Source organism: Rhagoletis pomonella, unplaced genomic scaffold (genome assembly GCF_013731165.1).
Source record: "Rhagoletis pomonella isolate Grant_MI unplaced genomic scaffold, Rhpom_1.0 Rhpom_scaffold_00152, whole genome shotgun sequence".
Taxonomy (NCBI): domain Eukaryota; kingdom Metazoa; phylum Arthropoda; class Insecta; order Diptera; family Tephritidae; genus Rhagoletis; species Rhagoletis pomonella.
In genome coordinates this window covers 96,001-114,478 of record NW_023458706.1, presented here as the reverse complement: position 1 = coordinate 114,478, position 18,478 = coordinate 96,001, and the positions used below count along the sequence as shown (strand labels likewise).

Below are 18,478 nucleotides of genomic sequence, written 5' to 3'. Positions count from 1 at the left end.
TTGAAATTTGACCGATTGCAATTGGAAAAACTGTCAGCAAGAAAAGAAAAAAATGCATGCGCAAAAAGGGCGCTGAAGCATCACTTCAACAACTTGTTTGTGAAGGTTAAACCAACAATAAAAAAATTCAGCAAAAACAACAACAATAAAGAGCGCAAAAGCTCATCTAAGATAATGCAATCCCATTTTACAAGTTGTAAAGAACATGACACCACGTTAAAGCTTGAAAAATTTCACATGTTGAGATGAAAACAACTCAATAGTAAGCACAAAATAAACAAAACTGCATACAAAAATTGTATATATAAAAAAAAACAGCAAAGGAGAAGCATTTAAATGTAGAAAAGTGAGCGACTCCAAATGGCATGCACGTGTGTAAACAAACTACGTGAAATATCCTTACAGCTAACAAAGCAACATAGTAGATACATACATTTTGTAAATATTTAAGTACTCAGCGGTGCTGATCATACCGCCATAACGTGCCAATTGAAATTCTTGTACAAACTAATTTGCAAAACCAAGCGCTTCCGCCCGCTTCAGTGAATCGCATAGTTGCTTAAAGTGGCCAAAAACTAATAGCAGTTGCCAGAGATCAACAAAAATCGAGCATATAATAAAAGCCAATTGAACCAAAAAAAAAACAACAAATCACCAATTAGCAGCTTTTTAAGTTTTCATTAACCATAAAAGATATCCTCCAGAGCTGCTTTCTTCCTACAGTCGGCACCTATTTACTACATTCGTCCTTTCAACATGTCCGAGTTTCGTTTCTTCTCATTCACCGATTTCCAGTACCGCGCCAATGACTCAACGCTCTTCACGTTGCCCATCACGCTTTCGACAAAGAGCACACCGGCCGACAATGAGATGTCCGATGACTTGAATGTGCCGTACATGGTTTTCGAGATATTAGTTGCCATTTTTGCCGTTGTCGGTAATTTTATGGTAATTGTGGTTTTCCAACGCGAACGCAAACTTCGCCGTCGTACAAATTATTATATAGTTTCTTTGGCGATGGCAGACTTTCTGGTCGGCTCGCTGGGTGTGCCATTTGCGGTGCTGGCATCGGTGGGTTTGCCAAGAGATTTGTATACCTGCCTCTTCACCGTTTCGCTGTTGGTGGTGTTGTGCACAATTTCCATTTTCTGCTTGGTGGCCGTATCGGTGGATCGTTATTGGGCCATACTATATCCGATGGCATATTCGCGGAATGTGCGCACGCGTACGGCAATTGGTGAGTACGAGTAACTTTTGAAATTTTGACTTTTTCTTGTTGGTAGATACTCTATTTGAAAAAAAGGAGGAGGTTATCAATTCGTCGGTATGTTTTATTTGTTTTTTGTTTATGTATGTTATCGCATAAATTTAGACCACTTTAACCGATTTCTACAAGTTTTTTTAAGGAAAGGTGGTACCTCAGAGATTGTCGCATACTAATTTGGTTTAGATTCGATTATTGGATCATGAAGAAGTTAACGATACTCATAAGTTTTTATATGAGAATTGAAGTTTGTTTTGTTTTTGTTTTTTTTTTTTAATTTTCATTTGTGTTTGTTAATTTCAGCACAAATGTCAGTGTCATTTCACACGCTCCTATTTTGGGTTACCGAATTTATGTTCAATGATGTGGTAAGCTAAATTAATTTTTTAATACAAAAAAATTTAAATTTCTGATCCAGTGTTCTTCACCTAATCCTACCACCGGAGTTGGCTGTCAGCTCTGCAAACGATAAGCCATGTAAATTTTCAAGGTCATTTTGTCCATACTTTATAGTTGATATGTTTACAAGAATTTCGTTAGGGGTCTTCACACCGAGCTTGGTACTCGGTAACTCGGTGTTCGGTGATTTTTTCTAATATATTTTGTTTGTGTAAAATAGTATTACACAAACAAGATACATGGAAAAAAATTACCGAACATGATTTACAGAGTAACAAGCTTCGGTGTGTCAATTTAAGTCTAAAGCTATTACCAGAGTGCTTGGTTGAGGCAATGGGAATAGTAAATAGGAACTATTAGCAACGTTAAAATATGGCATGAGGGAGCTTCAATTACCTCGTTTTCATTTAACGTCCTTTTTCTTACTTCTGCGAAGTACAAGTCGATATTGAGTAACTTTTTACTATTCGAATTTCTAAAAACTTTAAAGTAATATTTAATGAAATATCTCTACAAAATCAGGGCTAACTTTCCATATTTAAAAAGCCGACATTGGGCATTAATGTAAATATGTATTTGATCAGAAAATGGATACTTACTCATCAATCGGCCCTTCAATTGCACATCTGAAATTGGACCAAAGTTTTTACTCATTTCAAAAATACTTGTCCGTAATTTATGAATTTCTGCAGCTCTACATGCTATAAAAATCAATTTTTTATAGTTTGCAATGTACATAAATAAGACAAGTTTTTATTGCGCTTATTCTTCACGCAAAAAGTCGACTATGTATTTACAAACACTGTTAATTGCTTTATGTCTGGCATGCCTTCATTTACTTGGAAGTGTACGCGTAAGAGGGCTGCACAAGTGGACTTAAAATTGATTTTAAGTCATTGGGTAATTTAACATAGCACTGTGTATGAAGTTTCTCATTAAGTGCCAATTACAATAAGCTCAAAAAGTTGTAGCTACATATATACAATCTCTTGCACATGTGCTTTTCAAATTTTTTTCTGGGTTATTTTTCTATTTATTTTTCATCATTATTACCACGTTTTTATCATTTCGGCATCTTGTTTGTCCAGACATAGAATTCAGAAAAGAATACAGAATACATTCATATAATAAGCAAACCTAACCTAGACATTTACCTCGCCAGAAGCAGTTAAATATTTAATAACCGCATTATTATTACTGCGCCTGAAAATATGCGCTACATGCCATTTTTTAAATGAAATTAATTGCTACTCATATGTAAGTATATGTATATATGTTGAAACAGAAAATAAATAAAAAGTTAATTTGATAAAATAAAATACATATCAGAATATCGTTGAATTGTTTTAAGATCTATTGCAAAATACAGACAGACCTTTGGGAAAGGCGTAAGCTTTTAAAATATGGATGAAGTCCAAAGGCTTGCGTCCACACTTATAACTGGTGCGTTAAGAACAACACCATCTAAGGCACTGCATGCCCTACTGAATTTTCTTCCGGTAGACCTATATGTACGGTGACCATAAATATATTTTGAAAATGCAGGACAATTTTTCAAAAAATTTACCTACATATAATTGCGTAGTATAAAAATAAAAAAAATATACTACATATATACATTCCTCGTCATTTGAATAGCGCGCCATTTTTTTGATTTTCTACTATATAAAGTATGCTTGACAAAATTTTTAAATGGAAGAAAATGCGCAGCACCGTGAACAAAAAAAATTGTCGCCCCTATGTTTATTTTTTTTTTTATTTTCAAAAATTTTTTAAATGGGATATAGACGTAGAATATGCTATATTTTTATAAAAAGTTAATGAATATTAAGCAAACAAAAGGAAAACTGTACCTACTAAGTATTAAAAGGATGCGCTATTCAAATAACGAAGAGTGTATATTTCTTAATTATTAATCCAATTTTAAACTTTAAACATAAATCACATATGCTTCATTGGTATGAATCCTTTAGTAACTAATATTTACAAAATTATAATAAGGCATATTACATATTACTTTACACGAAATATGAACCTCTGTAAAGCAATTTTTTTAGGCAAACTTTGGGTCGTTGAAAACGAAAAAAATACCCATGGTTTCAAAGAAGTGTTTTCGAGATTTGTTCGAAAAACGTATTTTTAGTACTTTTTCAGTTATTCCTCAATATCTCATTAAACGAACAACAGTTAGAAAGGTATTGATGGGCTCTATGCAAAAATATATATTTTTTGTGCAGATTGTGTTCCGTAACATCAACATTTCTCATCAGATTTTCATTTACTGTAAAAAGAAAAGGATTGAAATTTTAATTTTTCGATTTTGGTCGCTTGTAACACTAATAATTTTCATCGAAATCGGCAAAGTAATATATTTTTGTAAGAAGACTGTAGGTCGCTTATGTTGATTGGATAATTTTTTCATGAGATATTGACGACTAGGTTCGAAATGTACCAAAAATACGAAAACGGTTGTTTGAAAGGAAAATAGGCTTAGAGAATATTTTTTTCTTAAGTGATTACCACAAAATTTGTAGAACAGTGTTATCGATATATTTGATGCTGGTCTTCAATTTCTCGTCATCCATTGTCCATAACCGTATAATATTTAGAACGCATTGACTAGTTGAACCTTCAAAACCAGCTTACCCTTATGTAGTTATCAATTAGTTATCGACACTGCTTTTATTTCGAGTAGGAAAAGTTGAAAATTTTTTTTTAAAGGATCGAAGAAAATGCGGGACAAAGGCAGGACACTTGGAAAAAATGAGTACATTTTGGGGGTTTTCTGTTTTGAAAAACTACGCAGGACAGACCTTTAAATAACAGTACGGTCCTGCAAAAAACAGAACGGATGGTCACCGTACCTATATGCCAAACATGCCGCAAGCGGTGCGGAAATTCGAATGAACATTCTAAATAAATGGTCAAATACCAGATACGGTTAAGGTAGGATACTAATTAAGTTTTCTCTATAGCGTTTACGACTCTCCTATCCTCAAGGGAAGAGTGGCAACAATACGCTATAAGGAGTGGAGAGTTGGTGGAGGAGTATACTCCCATCACCTGGGAAATTCTCTTAGCTTTCGTCCCCCGGACCATTGCAGGCGACAATATCCATGGTTGCCATGAAATGTGCATCTCTTAACGAGATGGCTGAGTCATTTGGCCCAAAAGTGATATGGATTCAGGACACTGCGACTTAGAGAGGAATGATACGGCCAATCAACTGTCGCAACTTGGCACAAAACTTCCTACTGAGGACATAAACGACAAAATAAGAGTACCCTTACAAACTTGCAAGCTACTTATCTCCGAGAGGCTTACAGGAGGACTTTAGATGCATGGAAACCAGGGATCTTTTAAAATTCCTGCGAAATTCAAAATGGTTTTAGGAGAGATTGAGAGTTGCTAACCCCACATGCGGCATCATAATGGGCCCTGAGCCTAAGTGTATCTTATAGACGACCGCGACAACCTACGCTAACATATAGTGATAGAATCGTTTATTCGATAGTACCCGCCTACGCAGAATGCACGTTGTGCTCCGCTAATGACGCCATGTCACTGAATTCCCACTGGCCGTGGCTGCTCAACACAGCTGCTTTTCTATGATAGCTAAAATAATACATTTTTATCCTTATCATATATTGCGTGAATAAAGTTTATAACAATGAATGACGACGGCATGGAAGGCAGGGAAGATAGCTGTAAGAATATTTATGACGTAGAGGTCCATGGCCGCAATAATAATAGCACGGCACATGATAACTTATGGAGCTATCAATAGCCTCATCAAGAGCCTCATCAAAGTAAACAATTTATGTAAACGATTTTATTTTTCTACAAAAAAAAATACATAAAATACGTAGTAAAATTTAATTCCATTAAATGTTGTTTTTTTTACCAAATATTTGCCCTTCGAAATATTTGCAATTCAACCGAATTAAGAAAATAAAAATAACTATTTAATCACTAAAAAAGTGTTTACCAAGTGGCCATTGAGCTATAAGGATTCACTCACCTTTGGAAAATATCACAACATCCATTTAGCTAATTAACAGCGAACTTCATCCAACAATTATTTACTTACTTACTACGTTTAGTGTGTGCACCAGCTGTTGTTGCTCCTAAGTGCCATGCGAACCCCAAACTATTACCATTCCCACACGAATACACGGTATAAACTACATTTGTTTACTTTAATTAAGTAAATACTCGTAGTTTCTTTTTTACGCGTGTATGCGTAAGTCCGCGCGCGAAAATATTCATTTGTCACGCTGTTTTTGTTACGAGTCACTTGCTTCGAAACAAAGCAAACTTAAACGCGTTCCTTCCTCTCTGAGGATACATAGTTACATACATAGTGTTTAGCAAAAGCTGAACCCTGCAATACACGCATAGCACTTGCCACGTCAAATAGACATGACGCATTTAATTTGTCTTTAGCAAATTGCAAACTCTTCGTTTCGGTTCATGACAAAAACAAATAGTCAAATAACTAGTGGGTGACAAGTGACAGAAATGAGAATTAACAGAATTTAAAGGACAGCATATGAACACAGGAATCATGCAGAAGTTATTGGGAAAATATTGGTAGCAAGGAGTTTTTAAAGTCGAAAATTGAACTCTTCCGGTTTAGAGAATATACGGAATTTCAGATGCATTTTGTGACTGGACTAGGACTGAAGATTTTCCCGCACACATAGATTCTATTCAGTTCTACACTGACGGTCTAAAATTAAAATAAAAGTCGGAGCAACTTGGAGTACAAAAGTAGTTCCACCTACCGGACCACTGTAGCATCTTCCAAGCTAAACCTGCGGCTATTCATGAGGCTGCCGAATGTTATACTTAGACAGTCTTCTTTTCCGAGTTTAGCAAAGCATGCCAGTCGTTTCTCTTTTGTGCCAACTGACGTCAATTGGAAATTCCAAGTCCCTCTCGAATTGGCCTTTTCATCATAGTGGGGGCCTCCTTCTTCCTCTTTTCCCACCAACGGGTACCATTTTGAATACCTTTAGAGCCGGAGCGTCATTCAAACGACATGGGCAAGCCAATGGAGTCGCTGGCCAAAATGGGACTTGGAAAAAGTACAGAGCTCTTTATACTGTGCGGAGGATAGATCTTCTGGGCTATGCAGGATCTGCAGAAACTAGGAGGAACCTGAATCAGCAGGGTACTTACTATACGATTGTCCCGCACTGGGAAGGAGTAGACTGTGGCTGAAACCCATGGAGACCTGAGCGATTTTTCGGACGTAAAAGTAAGGCGATTGCTCAAATTTGTCAACTACACATACCTCAACCTAACCTAAACTACTGACTGGTGCAGCCGCCATATCGAAAGATGTACCACAAAACAGGATCACTCTGCAACTTACTATTTAGGCTTTTTAAGATGGGATGCTAGTCCACCGCTGTAAAATAATGGCACTATCATTTATACCGATAAATCAAGTGCGGAAAAATGAATTAGCGAGAGTCTATGTTCAGAAGACCTGGAGATCGCCTGGCTGGCTATTTATCTTACTCAGAGTAGTAAGTCGCTAAATAGAAAAGTCACCATGTACATATATTCGTTGACAGCTAAGCGAAAATGAAAGCGTTAGAATGTGAAGTAGTGAAGTTTTTTTGAAATACCGTGCATCGCTATCAGTGAGTCACGCTAATGCCTGAACTTGTTGGATTCCAGGACATACATTGGTATATCTAAGGGAACAACAGCCTAAGAGATAGTTAGATACGATATGGAAATGCAGTTCAGTAAGGGAGATAGCAACTTAAAACTAATTATTTACCGTAACAAATGTACTATCCGTCTCGGGCGGCAGTTCCACAGCAGCTTTGGGGTTACCTCATGTGCTTTCGGAGCTGTCAGAGTCTATGTAAGTAGTTTTGTTTTCTCGCCCCATTTCCCATAGACTATCTCAGACGTAGTTCATTAACATGCACCTCAGCCTCAGAAACATAATTAGCTTCCTTCTGGGTTCCGAGACCAGTTTCATAAATCAGTTTCCCAAAATTTGGCTATCATTCCAAAGACTAGGTGCGACATTGTCCCAGTTGGTTCTACTAGTGGAAAAGGCCTTGAATTTATATGTGAACTTAAACCACGAAAGGCACAGGTTCACAAGGCTAATATGTAGTCCTTCATCTTGTTCTATAAGAACTTTGTATCTTTCACATTGTTCAATTTCTTGATTACAGCAAAGGAAGCTCTAAACTCGCCTCGAGAGCCGCGGTGGTTGTTCCTCTTATCACAACAATGAAGGCTAGACGTTGACGAGTTGTGATCTTAGCCTGCGTGGGCTTCCTTTCGATCATCTTCCACCAGGTGGGCTCAGAAAACGGCAGTATGGGTTTTGAAATGGTATCGCCTGTTTATCTTGCCTATTTGGATCTGGTAGGTACTAAACGAGGATCTGGTCTTATGAATAGATTTATAAAATTGCGGATTCTATCCCAGATATTTCACTTTTTTAGAGAAATGTAATTTTTCTGGTGGTGTTCCATATATTCAACCAATTCATTGTTGTTGGTGCAGCCCCACACAACAAGTTTCTGGACTTTCGTTGGTGCTATGGTGAGGATAGGAAAGTAGACGGATGCAATTACGACTTCCTACACTCCGCCTAATATTGACACACCGATGATCTGAGCTGCGTCTTTTTGTTGACGCAAAAACATTGATATCATGCGTCAAAAAGAGCGATAGCGATCCGAAAATTGTCGCTAACTGGTTACAGAATCTTCCCCCCCTGAAAACGAAAGGAGTCGATATTTTTCCAACTCCCAGTTTTAGTTTTTTAATCTCCCTTCAGAACGTGCAACAAAACGAATTAAATGCAATCGTGTTAATTTTTAAACGCTTCTATTAAAATATCTACTGTGTGATGTGAAGTGACTGGCACCAGTTCGACTGCTATGGCCCATTGAATGAATCAAGTCAACTAAAAATAGTTCTTTCTATTAACCCAACCGTAAGTAATCTTTTTACAGCATACGAATGAACGTCTTTACACCGCCTGTAGAGTTAAATGTCGGTATGTAATTGGCGCATTGTTGATTCACACAGGCGATGTTCGGGACATACAATTGATGTGGCGGACGCGCATGTTTACTTAATTTATACTACTGTGGCAGCCATTAAACGGCAGTGTGAAGGCACAATGCGAGTACATATATATATGTACATACATATGTACATAGTGATAGAATCATTCATATGTAAAACAGACAGAAATTTATGTGAATTAAATAGACAGGCAATAGTGGGCTCGTCCCGACAAGTAATGCCTTTTAGATGTACGTACATACGTATGGATGTGTGAAGGCATATTGCAGCTACTATATAATTTAAGGGGCTCGGTCTAGCGCTACACTCTACGTTTATTGAAGCAAGTAGGCTTGTATTTATTAGGTATGCATAAGAAAGTGACACTTGTTGGGTTTACAGATAGCGTCATAGTAATTTAATTTGCTCTTTACGTAATAGCTGCCTAGTAGCCCTTGAGTCTCTTAAGGGTCGCTATGTATGTAGTATGCATTGCGTGCTTGTCATTCATCACGTGATGTACTGGATATTAGCTTATAGCTACAGAGTTCGCCCACCATCTTTTATTCCTAATGTGCTACAAGGGTCGTTGGGCAAGTGCTTTAGATAAAAGTGAACGCACTACTATTTAAATATTGAAAGGAAAACTTAGCTATTTTTTACCTATCGAGCTTATAGACAAGGACTTGGTAGCTTTACAAGAAGTTATCAAGGATGGTGTCCACTTTGAGGAAACGGGTTGACCTATTTTCTAGGGTTCCCACTCTAGGGGCGCAACTGTTTTACATAGAGCAAGTGAATTGATCGTAATCGAGACGTTGAATCTTTCTTCAAGATGACTCTCAGTCATAGTAAGTAAACGACTTTAGATAAGGGAAGATGAAACTAAGGCTGGTTACTATGTGAGAGCTTCTCGTGTCGCAAAGCAACCACTCGTTCGATTGAATTGTAAGCAAAGAGAAAGCCTCGTGCAGAGTTGCAATAGACATCTATTCGTTGCGTTGAAGTGACCTTTCTGCCATGTTGAACTGCGCTGACAGGATATTTTTCTAGAAGCGAATTCGCGAAGTTTTGATCGCCGTGGGATCTCGAACCTGGTAATTCGAGAGCGATGCTTCGTTCCGAACAGGCGAATCCCATATAAATTCAAGGGGGAATCTATTATATCTCAACCGATTCATTGTGGTTGGTGCTGCCCCACAGCAGTTGTTGGATCGACGGTTTGTGAATCGACAATATTCGACAAGTCTCTGTACTTCCATTGGTGGTGTAGTAAGGACGGATGCACACCGATGGCCTGACCTGCAACATTCCTGGAAAGAAAAGGAGTGCGTAAAAAAAATTCTCTACGCACAGGAAGTCAGCTCAATAAGTCATATATTAACCGACCTGACTGGCTCAGATCTTTTACTTGACTTGCATGGCACCAGAGTTCTTCGAGTAGGTCAATAGTGATTCTCTGCACGCTACCTTATCTGCATAACATGGCCAATGGCCCTTTATCATGATGCAGATTAGCCTGTAGCCTCTTATGACGCTTATTGCTTCCTTTGAATTCACCCTTGGACGGACGATAACCCTCGTTTTGTTCCATCGTGAACCCTTTTTTCTGGCTCTTCTCACTTGAGCTGATCGGTGAATAGCCTGAGAGCTACGTTTACCCTTTTTGGTAGTGCGTTTGGTTCGGTAGTGCCAGCTACCACCCTGCCCAGCGGCTAATCTTGTAGAAGAGCGTGATTCCAAGTCGGCTTCTGTTGAGGTTTCAGACGGCTCTAGAGCTTCCACATTTGCAACAAGTGTATCTGGCGCAACAATTCTCGGCTGCTTACTGGTTTTTTAATCGATGCGTGATCTTTAAGTAAAGTCATGTGGTCCAGCTAACCACTTTCCAGCGTGTTTGGGAAATATTTCAGTTAAAGTTTTATTGGTGTTGGATTAGATCAGACACCAAACTTGGTTCCTACCGAGTGATAGTACGTAGAAGGACTCACAACTTTAAGTTACAACATTTTTTCGTATAGGTAAGATAATTCTCTGAACGGGCTCAATGGAATTCATGTAAAAAGCTTGTTGCTATGCTTTCACATTCAGCTAGTATCCAATAAAAAACTCGTTGAATTAGAACAGAACTATCAAGTTGCCCTCGTATATGAAAATATACGCTGTACATAAATACCCCAATATGCGGCTTCCGCTATGACGTTACTAATTTCCTTGAATAAAAGTTCGGTTCATTATTCCTTTCGGTGTTTTTTATTTTTTGTGGCATTTTACTTTTTTCTTTTTATTTCTCATTATACTCATTACTCATAGACTAATTATTTTTCACCACATTTCACTTTCTTTGCAGTAATCATCTCGATGTGTTGGGTCGCTGGCACAATTGTGGGTTTTCTACCGTTGTTTGGTTGGCATGTGAAGCCCGAAAACCAAGCGGATATGAGCTGTCATTTTGTCAAAGTAATGGATTACAATTATTTGGTGTTTCTGTACTTTGCAACCATAATAACGCCGGCGTTGCTAATGTTGGCTTTCTATACGCACATCTATCGCGTCATCGTCAAACAGGTGGGTGGTTACTTTAAATATTAAAAGTTAATTTAGTTAATTACTTTAAATTTAAAAATCTTCAAAAGTCGCAACTCATAAGTATGTTTCATACAAAATTTTAAAATTTAGTAAAAGAGCGAGTTTCGAGATTTTCGAAATTTATAGCACTGCAGCTAATTTAACAACAATACATTGATTTACCTCTACAGGTACGCCAAATAGTCACAATGAATCCGACGAGTAATAGTAGCCGCCGTTCTTCCAACACACAAGTCCAAATAACACCTGGTCGCCCACATGGCGGCACTATGCTACGCGTCTTAGGCGCTTCACGCAAGCGCGATGTGAAAGCTACCCAGAATCTCTCCATTATTGTGTTGTTCTTCATGATCTGTTGGTTTCCGCTGTACACCATCAACTGTATCAAGGCGTTCTGCCCTGACTGCCAGGTGCCTGGGAAGCTGACACTTTTCTGCATTATACTCTCTCACCTCAATTCGGCCGGCAACCCTGTGCTGTATGCATATCATTTAAAGGATTTCAGACTGGCTTTGAAAAATTTGCTTTTGAAGATAATTGGCATTGAGGTTGAACCGGTAGTGGATCCAATGCATCGCTTCTCGCTGGCAAGTCAACACCGCCTACAATCGATAGAGGCGAGTTTGCGCAACTCGCTGCAACCACGCATTTATATAGGTAGGTAACTAGAATGGTAGAGAATATTATTTGGAAATTGTAGACAAAAATAAAAAATAAATCATTTCATTTAATATATTCTTCAGATTCTCCCATTTGGTTACGCCAGCAACAGCAATCACTCAAAAACTCGCAATCGACGCCAAAATGCGGCGTTATTACACCTTGCCTAAACAACATTAACCAGACGGTGACCGCTGTGGCTTCTGTGCCCGCTGATATTGGCCGCGATATGTGGAATATAGTGGAGGCCTCAAGTGGCGCCGAGCTGGAAGGTATCAACTACGAATATCCGATTGGAAGAAGCGCGAATACGCCGCCTACGCCCGCGTCCCAACAGCAGCGTCGCGGCTCTTCTTTCGGCAATGCCTACAGTCCTTCCTACTCCTACAACAACTGCAACTACTACATCAGTCCCGACGAATCCGAATTGGATGAAGTCTTCCTACCAACAATCTCGAACAGCAGTGGTAGCAATAGTGTTGATAGCGTTAGACCAAACGGCCGGTTGGGGCATGCCCGAACAAGTGAAGAAATCGCGCACATCATGCGTGAAAAATTGCGCTCCGATGACACGGAATACCAGACGCAGATGCGGTGTAACCAGCGCGCACTCACCGACTCTTCATACAGTGATTGTGATATGCAAAAGAAAAGCGCTGGTCATACACCGCCAGCCAAGGGCCGATTGTTGAAGACGGCACATCAACGCCGGCTATCCCAACTGGATGCTGTTGAGCAAGCACGCGGCGGTTGTAGCACTGGTGATACAGATGGTGGCGGCTTCGGCGCTGGTATCGGTTCCTGTTCACGATCTACTTCCAGCTTATCAGGACTCAGTAATGCGGGAGTTTATGTCGTTGAGAAGGACACGAGTCCGTTGTCGCCACCACGAAAACGTAAATTCAAGAAAGCGCAACGCCTGCCTATGAACAGCAGCAAGGCGGCTGAATCAAGCAATAATAAGACGGCATCTGGAGTGAATAAAAACAGTCGATCATATTCCTGCACCAGCGAGTCCATGTCCACGCCCACCAAAGAGGTGGCGAATGGCACAAAAGTGACGCAAACGCCGCCGGCAAACACACATTCCAACAGCGCCAGCAATGGCAAAAATGCGCCCAAAGCGCCTACCCACAATAACAGTAACAACGGTAGCAATAATCATAACAATTACAATTTTAATTGTCACACGACAGAGCGGCTGCCGCATACGATCCATTGTCATGGTCACGACAAGTTCAGTCGGTTGCGCGCTGTCAGTCACCTCATTTTTCCGCCCATCGTGAAGCATTCCAGCCTCTTTCATTTATTCCAACCGAGCGCGACCAGTGCGGAAAATGTAACAGCGCACAATGCGAGTACAGTCGACACAGTTGCAACAACTACCGCCGAATCGAGTGCTTGTGCTACAACAACGGCAACAATAGCGAGCCCGGATTCAGTTGCTTCCAGCGGAACGAGTAAAGCGCCTACTACTACTACTACTACGAGCGTGTCCAGCGAGCAAAGGCCTCAAGCGACTGTCGCGTCACGCATCGCTTCCGTGGATGAGTCAATTAAGACGACAGCTACCGATTTAATAGATCCAGCACCGACGCCGCAGTCCAGAGCGCAGCCACCGCCCCCAACAATAGATGCACGTTTTTGAGTTAAGCGCTGAGAGGAGGAGGACTGAATGTAGGTACTGACAGGCATTTGTTTCCATATTTTTTTCTAATTTAGTTATACGATTTTATCGATAAGGGATTATTAATTTAAATTACTATATACATACATAACTATTAGATGAATACGTGCCGTAAGAGTGTACGTACAAACGGGCATATGTTTGTACGTTTAGTTTTACTGTTATTTTATAGTTGTAAACGAATACTCATTCTAAGTGTACCGGTATGTAGTTAATGTAGTTTTTAATTATTTACCTTCAAGTGCGTGTGTGTTTGTGCATACATATACACTACATGCATATTTATTAGTAATGTATGCACATACATACATACATACATATGTAATATCAATGTAAGGATTCATGCATTTGGTGCGAGTTTACTAAGAATTTGCATACAGCAATTGATTGAATAAAAAAAAAAATATGGCTTTCAAATGGCGTTGAAATGTAAATGATGTCTGCGTGTGCTAATAATTTTTTAATGTTAAAATTAAGAAAAATACTTATATTACCACCCAGTGTATGAATTGAATGTAACACAGGAAAAATCAAGCAGGAAAAATTTTAGGCAAGAAAAACCGGCAAAGCTTGGTATTTGATAATGTTAATGTTTTAAATCCCATAGCTGTCAATTGTAAAAATAAAAAGAACTTTTTTCGAAATATAAAATTTATGATTTTTTATGCATATGTAATTTTATATCGAGGTTTATCATATAAAAAAATATATTCAATGCAGATTTTAATTTATCCAACCCATATTCAGCCGCCGGTCAATTTTTCGACCATCAATTTTGAAAGTCGATATCTCTGGAGTTAAGTTTTATTTTTTGAGCTGTTTTCACAAAAATTTTAATTCAATGAACAAACAGGAAAAAAACTGGTTTTATTTCAATTGTATACGATTACAAAAAACCAAGTAAAATGCACCTCACTCGAGACTTCCTGATCTGACGAAGCGATGGATAACCAGCTGTCTGTATGGACGCCAATCATCGGTCGAATTCCGAAACGTCAAGTCGAAGTCACAAGGAAAAACTCCCTCCCCCGCCAGCTGGAGGTGACTTGCTGATGATTACACGAGTATGGCAACGGGCCCTAACATCGACAGCCTTTGTGGGAAAATCACTGACTATCACGGATCTTGCAAATTTATTCACTGCCTTGAGCTTCACCATTTCCGCCGCGAAATCCAGCGCCACACGTTTATCACCTGGACTAAGGAGGTCAGGCTGTAACTAGACGTCCACGTTGATGGCAACAGAATACCGACGGTCAACCTTCCCAAATTCTTGGAACTCACGTTCGTTGGCAAACTACGGCAATCATCAGCTATACACAGTGGAGCAATTTACAAACCTGCCAGAATACAGCTCAACGCACGGTTACAGATTGCCATCTCATGTCATCCGAACATCACCTCCACCAAGAAAGCCAGATGCTGAAGGTGAAGGAGCATAACACCTCTTCGTACCATCGTGGAAATAACCCCAACAACGACCTGCTTCGAAACGATCCGAAACGACAATATCGTCCCAGGCACATCGCCGCCCAGTAATATCGACGGAGCGCAACTGTCGAGAGGGATCAGGTTCATCCCAGCTCAACTCCGTTATGGGTGGTATCACAGACTAAATTGCTATCTCTCTCGGCTGAACCCAGAAGTGGCAGAAACCTTCCCAGACTGCGGGTAAGGTTCACAGAACACCCAACACCTCTTCGTATGCAGCTCTAACCCGACGACTCTGACACCAGAAGCACTATGGACGAAGCCTATCGACGCTGCCTGCTTTCTTGGCCTCAAGATTGTAGAGTCAGGGGATGAAGACGACCCATGGCAAGCAGTTTCTTGTTGGGAGCCACAGCCGTAGACACCCAAGGGGACAACTGCTTGGAGAACAGCCCTCGCCCAAGCACGTCAGGAGGCATCTCTACGAACTGACGGACGAGGTCCAGAGGTTCATCAAACAACCTCTGGACCCATCAGCTTATCGACAGGCCTTGAGCGGCATTCACAGGGAGTCAGTCTCGAGTTATGTAGACTCCAGACCTGTGAATGCCGTTATAGGAGACAAGAACCACAATAGCCCAACTTCGCTCTGGCTACTGCAGCAGGTTAAACTCATACCTGAGCAGACCAAACGCAGATGTGCCAAATGAGTGTTCGGCATGCGGAGAGAAACCTCATGACTCGAAAAATCTCTTCGTATGCCCGGAAAACCTGACAACCCTAATTCCTTTGTCCCTTCTTGAGTACTGCTGCCACAACAACAATAACAACACACTACGCCCTATTCTCGCAAGTGCGATTTGCTACATTGGGCTGTATTTATGAATTATGCTACATTTTTAATTTTGTGGATTCAGTAATAGCATTTCCACGGATTTCAGAAAAAATCTATGAACGAGGAACTCAGAAATTGCTCATAAAATCACTTGTAACTTGTGTGAACATGCCATAAGAGAACATGTAAAACATATCATGATTTGCGACTCGGAAATGACTGCATCCCATTTATATTTTAAAGTTTTGGTACGAAAAACATCTCGGCAAGACTTCCATTTGTCATCTTTGCTGATTATCAAAAACAGAAATTTTCGTAAAGTACGTATAACAGTTTCATTTTATTACACAACTAAACACTATTGTGAATGGTTGGAGAATTTGACAGTTGCGCCGGCGACGACTACTTTGCGCGGTCAAAACAAATCCAATTTCACGTGTGGCAGAACGAGGTGCACGCCGATTTAAAATATTTTGTGTTTTATGAATTAAATAGAGCAAAACAAGTAAAGCATTAGCAGAAATAATTAAAAAATGTCTTCCTCATTCTTTCTTAAAAAGGAACCTAAGGCGAATAAAAAACGAAAGGTAAGCAAATACACATACGATGAATACTCCAAAAGTATCCGATATTTTCATCCTATGGTCCGCGATTATAGCTTTTAAAAGATCCACGAGCAACTGGTGCCAAAAAAAGAAGTGATAAGAAACAGCCAACAAGCAACGCACCACCAGCACGTAAACGACCGCAGAAGGACGATGAAGAAATCGCCAGCGATGATGAGTTCGGAAGCGGCGAAGGAGATGCCACAAATTTGGTTTTCTCATCAGATGAGGTGGAAGAGGAGACACCACAAGACAAACGACTGCGTTTAGCGAAACAATACTTAGAAGAAATTGAAAAACAAGAAGCGGAGCGTGTGGAAGATCGTGAATTACATGACCACGTAGCACAGCGCCTACAGTCAGAGTACCTTGATAGCGTGGGGAAATTGCGGCGGAATATAGCCGGCACTATTGAAGATTATGATGCAGAGAATGTGGTTGTGCTTAAACATAAAAAGCAACATCTACCAATGTGCGCGTTTGCCGTCTCACCTGATGGTAAATATCTATTTAGTGGCGCTAAAACACAATTCGTGCTGAAATGGAGCGTACAAGGTCAAGTGAAACTGGAAGGGTTATTTAACGTACAACCACACAACGAAGATGAGAAAAGCGATACGCGGCGTCGGTCACACGTTACGGCAATATGTTTATCGACTGACATGAAATACTTAGCACTGGCCGAAGGTGGTCGAAGCATACAGATTTGGTGCCCCAAGGATCTAACACACTTAAAAACGTTCAAGGGACACAGAGATGTGGTTACCTCGCTCGTCTTCCGAAAGGATACACATGACTTGTATTCGGGCTCAAAGGATAGATCAGTGAAAATTTGGTCGCTCGACGAAATGGCCTATGTGGAGAGCCTGTGAGAAAATACATTGCAATTTAAATGTTGTATACTTGAAACGAGTTTCTATTACAGATTTGGTCATCAGGCGCCCATTACAAGCATAGATGCGCTGAGTCGTGAACGTGCAATTACCTCAGGAGGCATCGATTGCTCATTACGTATATGGAAAATTACTGAGGAATCACAACTGATCTACAACGCGCACCAAAATGGCATTGAGTGTGTTAAATTTATAAACGATGAAAATTTCGTTTCCGGAGGCGAAGATGGGTAAGAAGTAGACATATAGAGTTTTTTATTTATCATTTTATTAATTATCTTTACATTTTATTCAGTTCACTCTGTCTATGGAGCGCATTAAAAAAGAAACCGCTCTGCACAGAAGCGTTGGCGCACGGTACCCAGAGCAATGGAGTGCCCAACTGGATAACAGCAGTAGCTTGTGTGGTGAATACAGACTTATTAGCATCAGGTAATAACGAGCTGGCAACAAAAAGAAATTTATTACTTAAGAGGTGTTGGTATATTTTTAGGTTCCTTTGATGGTTACATTCGTCTGTGGCAGTCCCTTGACAATTCACGTAAACTTAAACAAATTTTAAAAATTCCTGTGCCAGGTTTCATAAACGCCTTAGCGTTTAATAGTAATGGCACGAAATTATTCGCAGCCGTTGGTCAAGAACACAAATTAGGCCGTTGGTGGCGAATCAAGGAGGCGAAAAACAAGATTATCATCCTTGATTTTATTACAACTTCTATAAAGGCTAGCTTAATTTGAAGAAGTAACTAAACACACTCGTAAATTCACGCTTTTAATTGAATGGCTGATTTATTTTTAAACTAAGCGCATGCGTTGTTCCGCAATGCTCGTGTTAAATATTAAATGTTAAATCTAAGTTAAAGATATGAAGAGTTTTACAAATAAACAGTTTTGTAAAAATATGCCAAATGAATATCTTTGGAATGCATTGCTGAATCTCGATAAACTAGAATGAAAGGAAATTGATTAATTATTATCGCCTACTACGTCGGCTATGGTGGCCACAAGACGTCGGGAATGCTCCACAGCACAAGTTGCCGTAACTAAACCCAAGTGAATACA

The 18,478-nt window shown here is 39.8% G+C and overlaps 3 protein-coding genes across 5 annotated transcripts in view; 2 read left to right on the top strand and 1 right to left on the bottom strand.

Moving 5' to 3' along the window:
• Positions 1-11: 11 nt before the first annotated feature.
• The window catches only part of LOC118750161 (platelet binding protein GspB), a gene marked incomplete at its 5' end in the record, with an annotated part of 19,675 nt that continues 1,208 nt past the window's right edge, over positions 12-18,478 (top strand). The window contains 4 exon segments of the mRNA XM_036484887.1: positions 12-1,237; positions 11,067-11,284; positions 11,476-11,962; positions 12,049-13,362. Of these exon segments, the coding sequence (XP_036340780.1) occupies positions 757-1,237; positions 11,067-11,284; positions 11,476-11,962; positions 12,049-13,362 (2,500 nt within the window).
• On the top strand, positions 16,352-18,203 carry LOC118750158 (U3 small nucleolar RNA-interacting protein 2-like). Its single transcript, XM_036484885.1, has 5 exons — positions 16,352-16,505; positions 16,577-17,391; positions 17,449-17,646; positions 17,712-17,848; positions 17,910-18,203. The coding sequence occupies exons 1-5, from the start codon at positions 16,452-16,454 to the stop codon at positions 18,152-18,154; spliced, it is 1,449 nt and encodes a 482-aa protein (XP_036340778.1). The 5' UTR covers positions 16,352-16,451; the 3' UTR covers positions 18,155-18,203.
• LOC118750156 (Hermansky-Pudlak syndrome 1 protein homolog) overlaps positions 18,180-18,478 on the bottom strand; it is a gene marked incomplete at its 5' end in the record, with an annotated part of 6,966 nt that continues 6,667 nt past the window's right edge. Inside the window, 1 exon segment of one of the 3 annotated variants that reach the window (XM_036484882.1) lies at positions 18,180-18,396. In XM_036484882.1, coding sequence (XP_036340775.1) covers positions 18,383-18,396 — 14 coding nt within the window. 3 annotated transcript variants of the gene reach the window in all.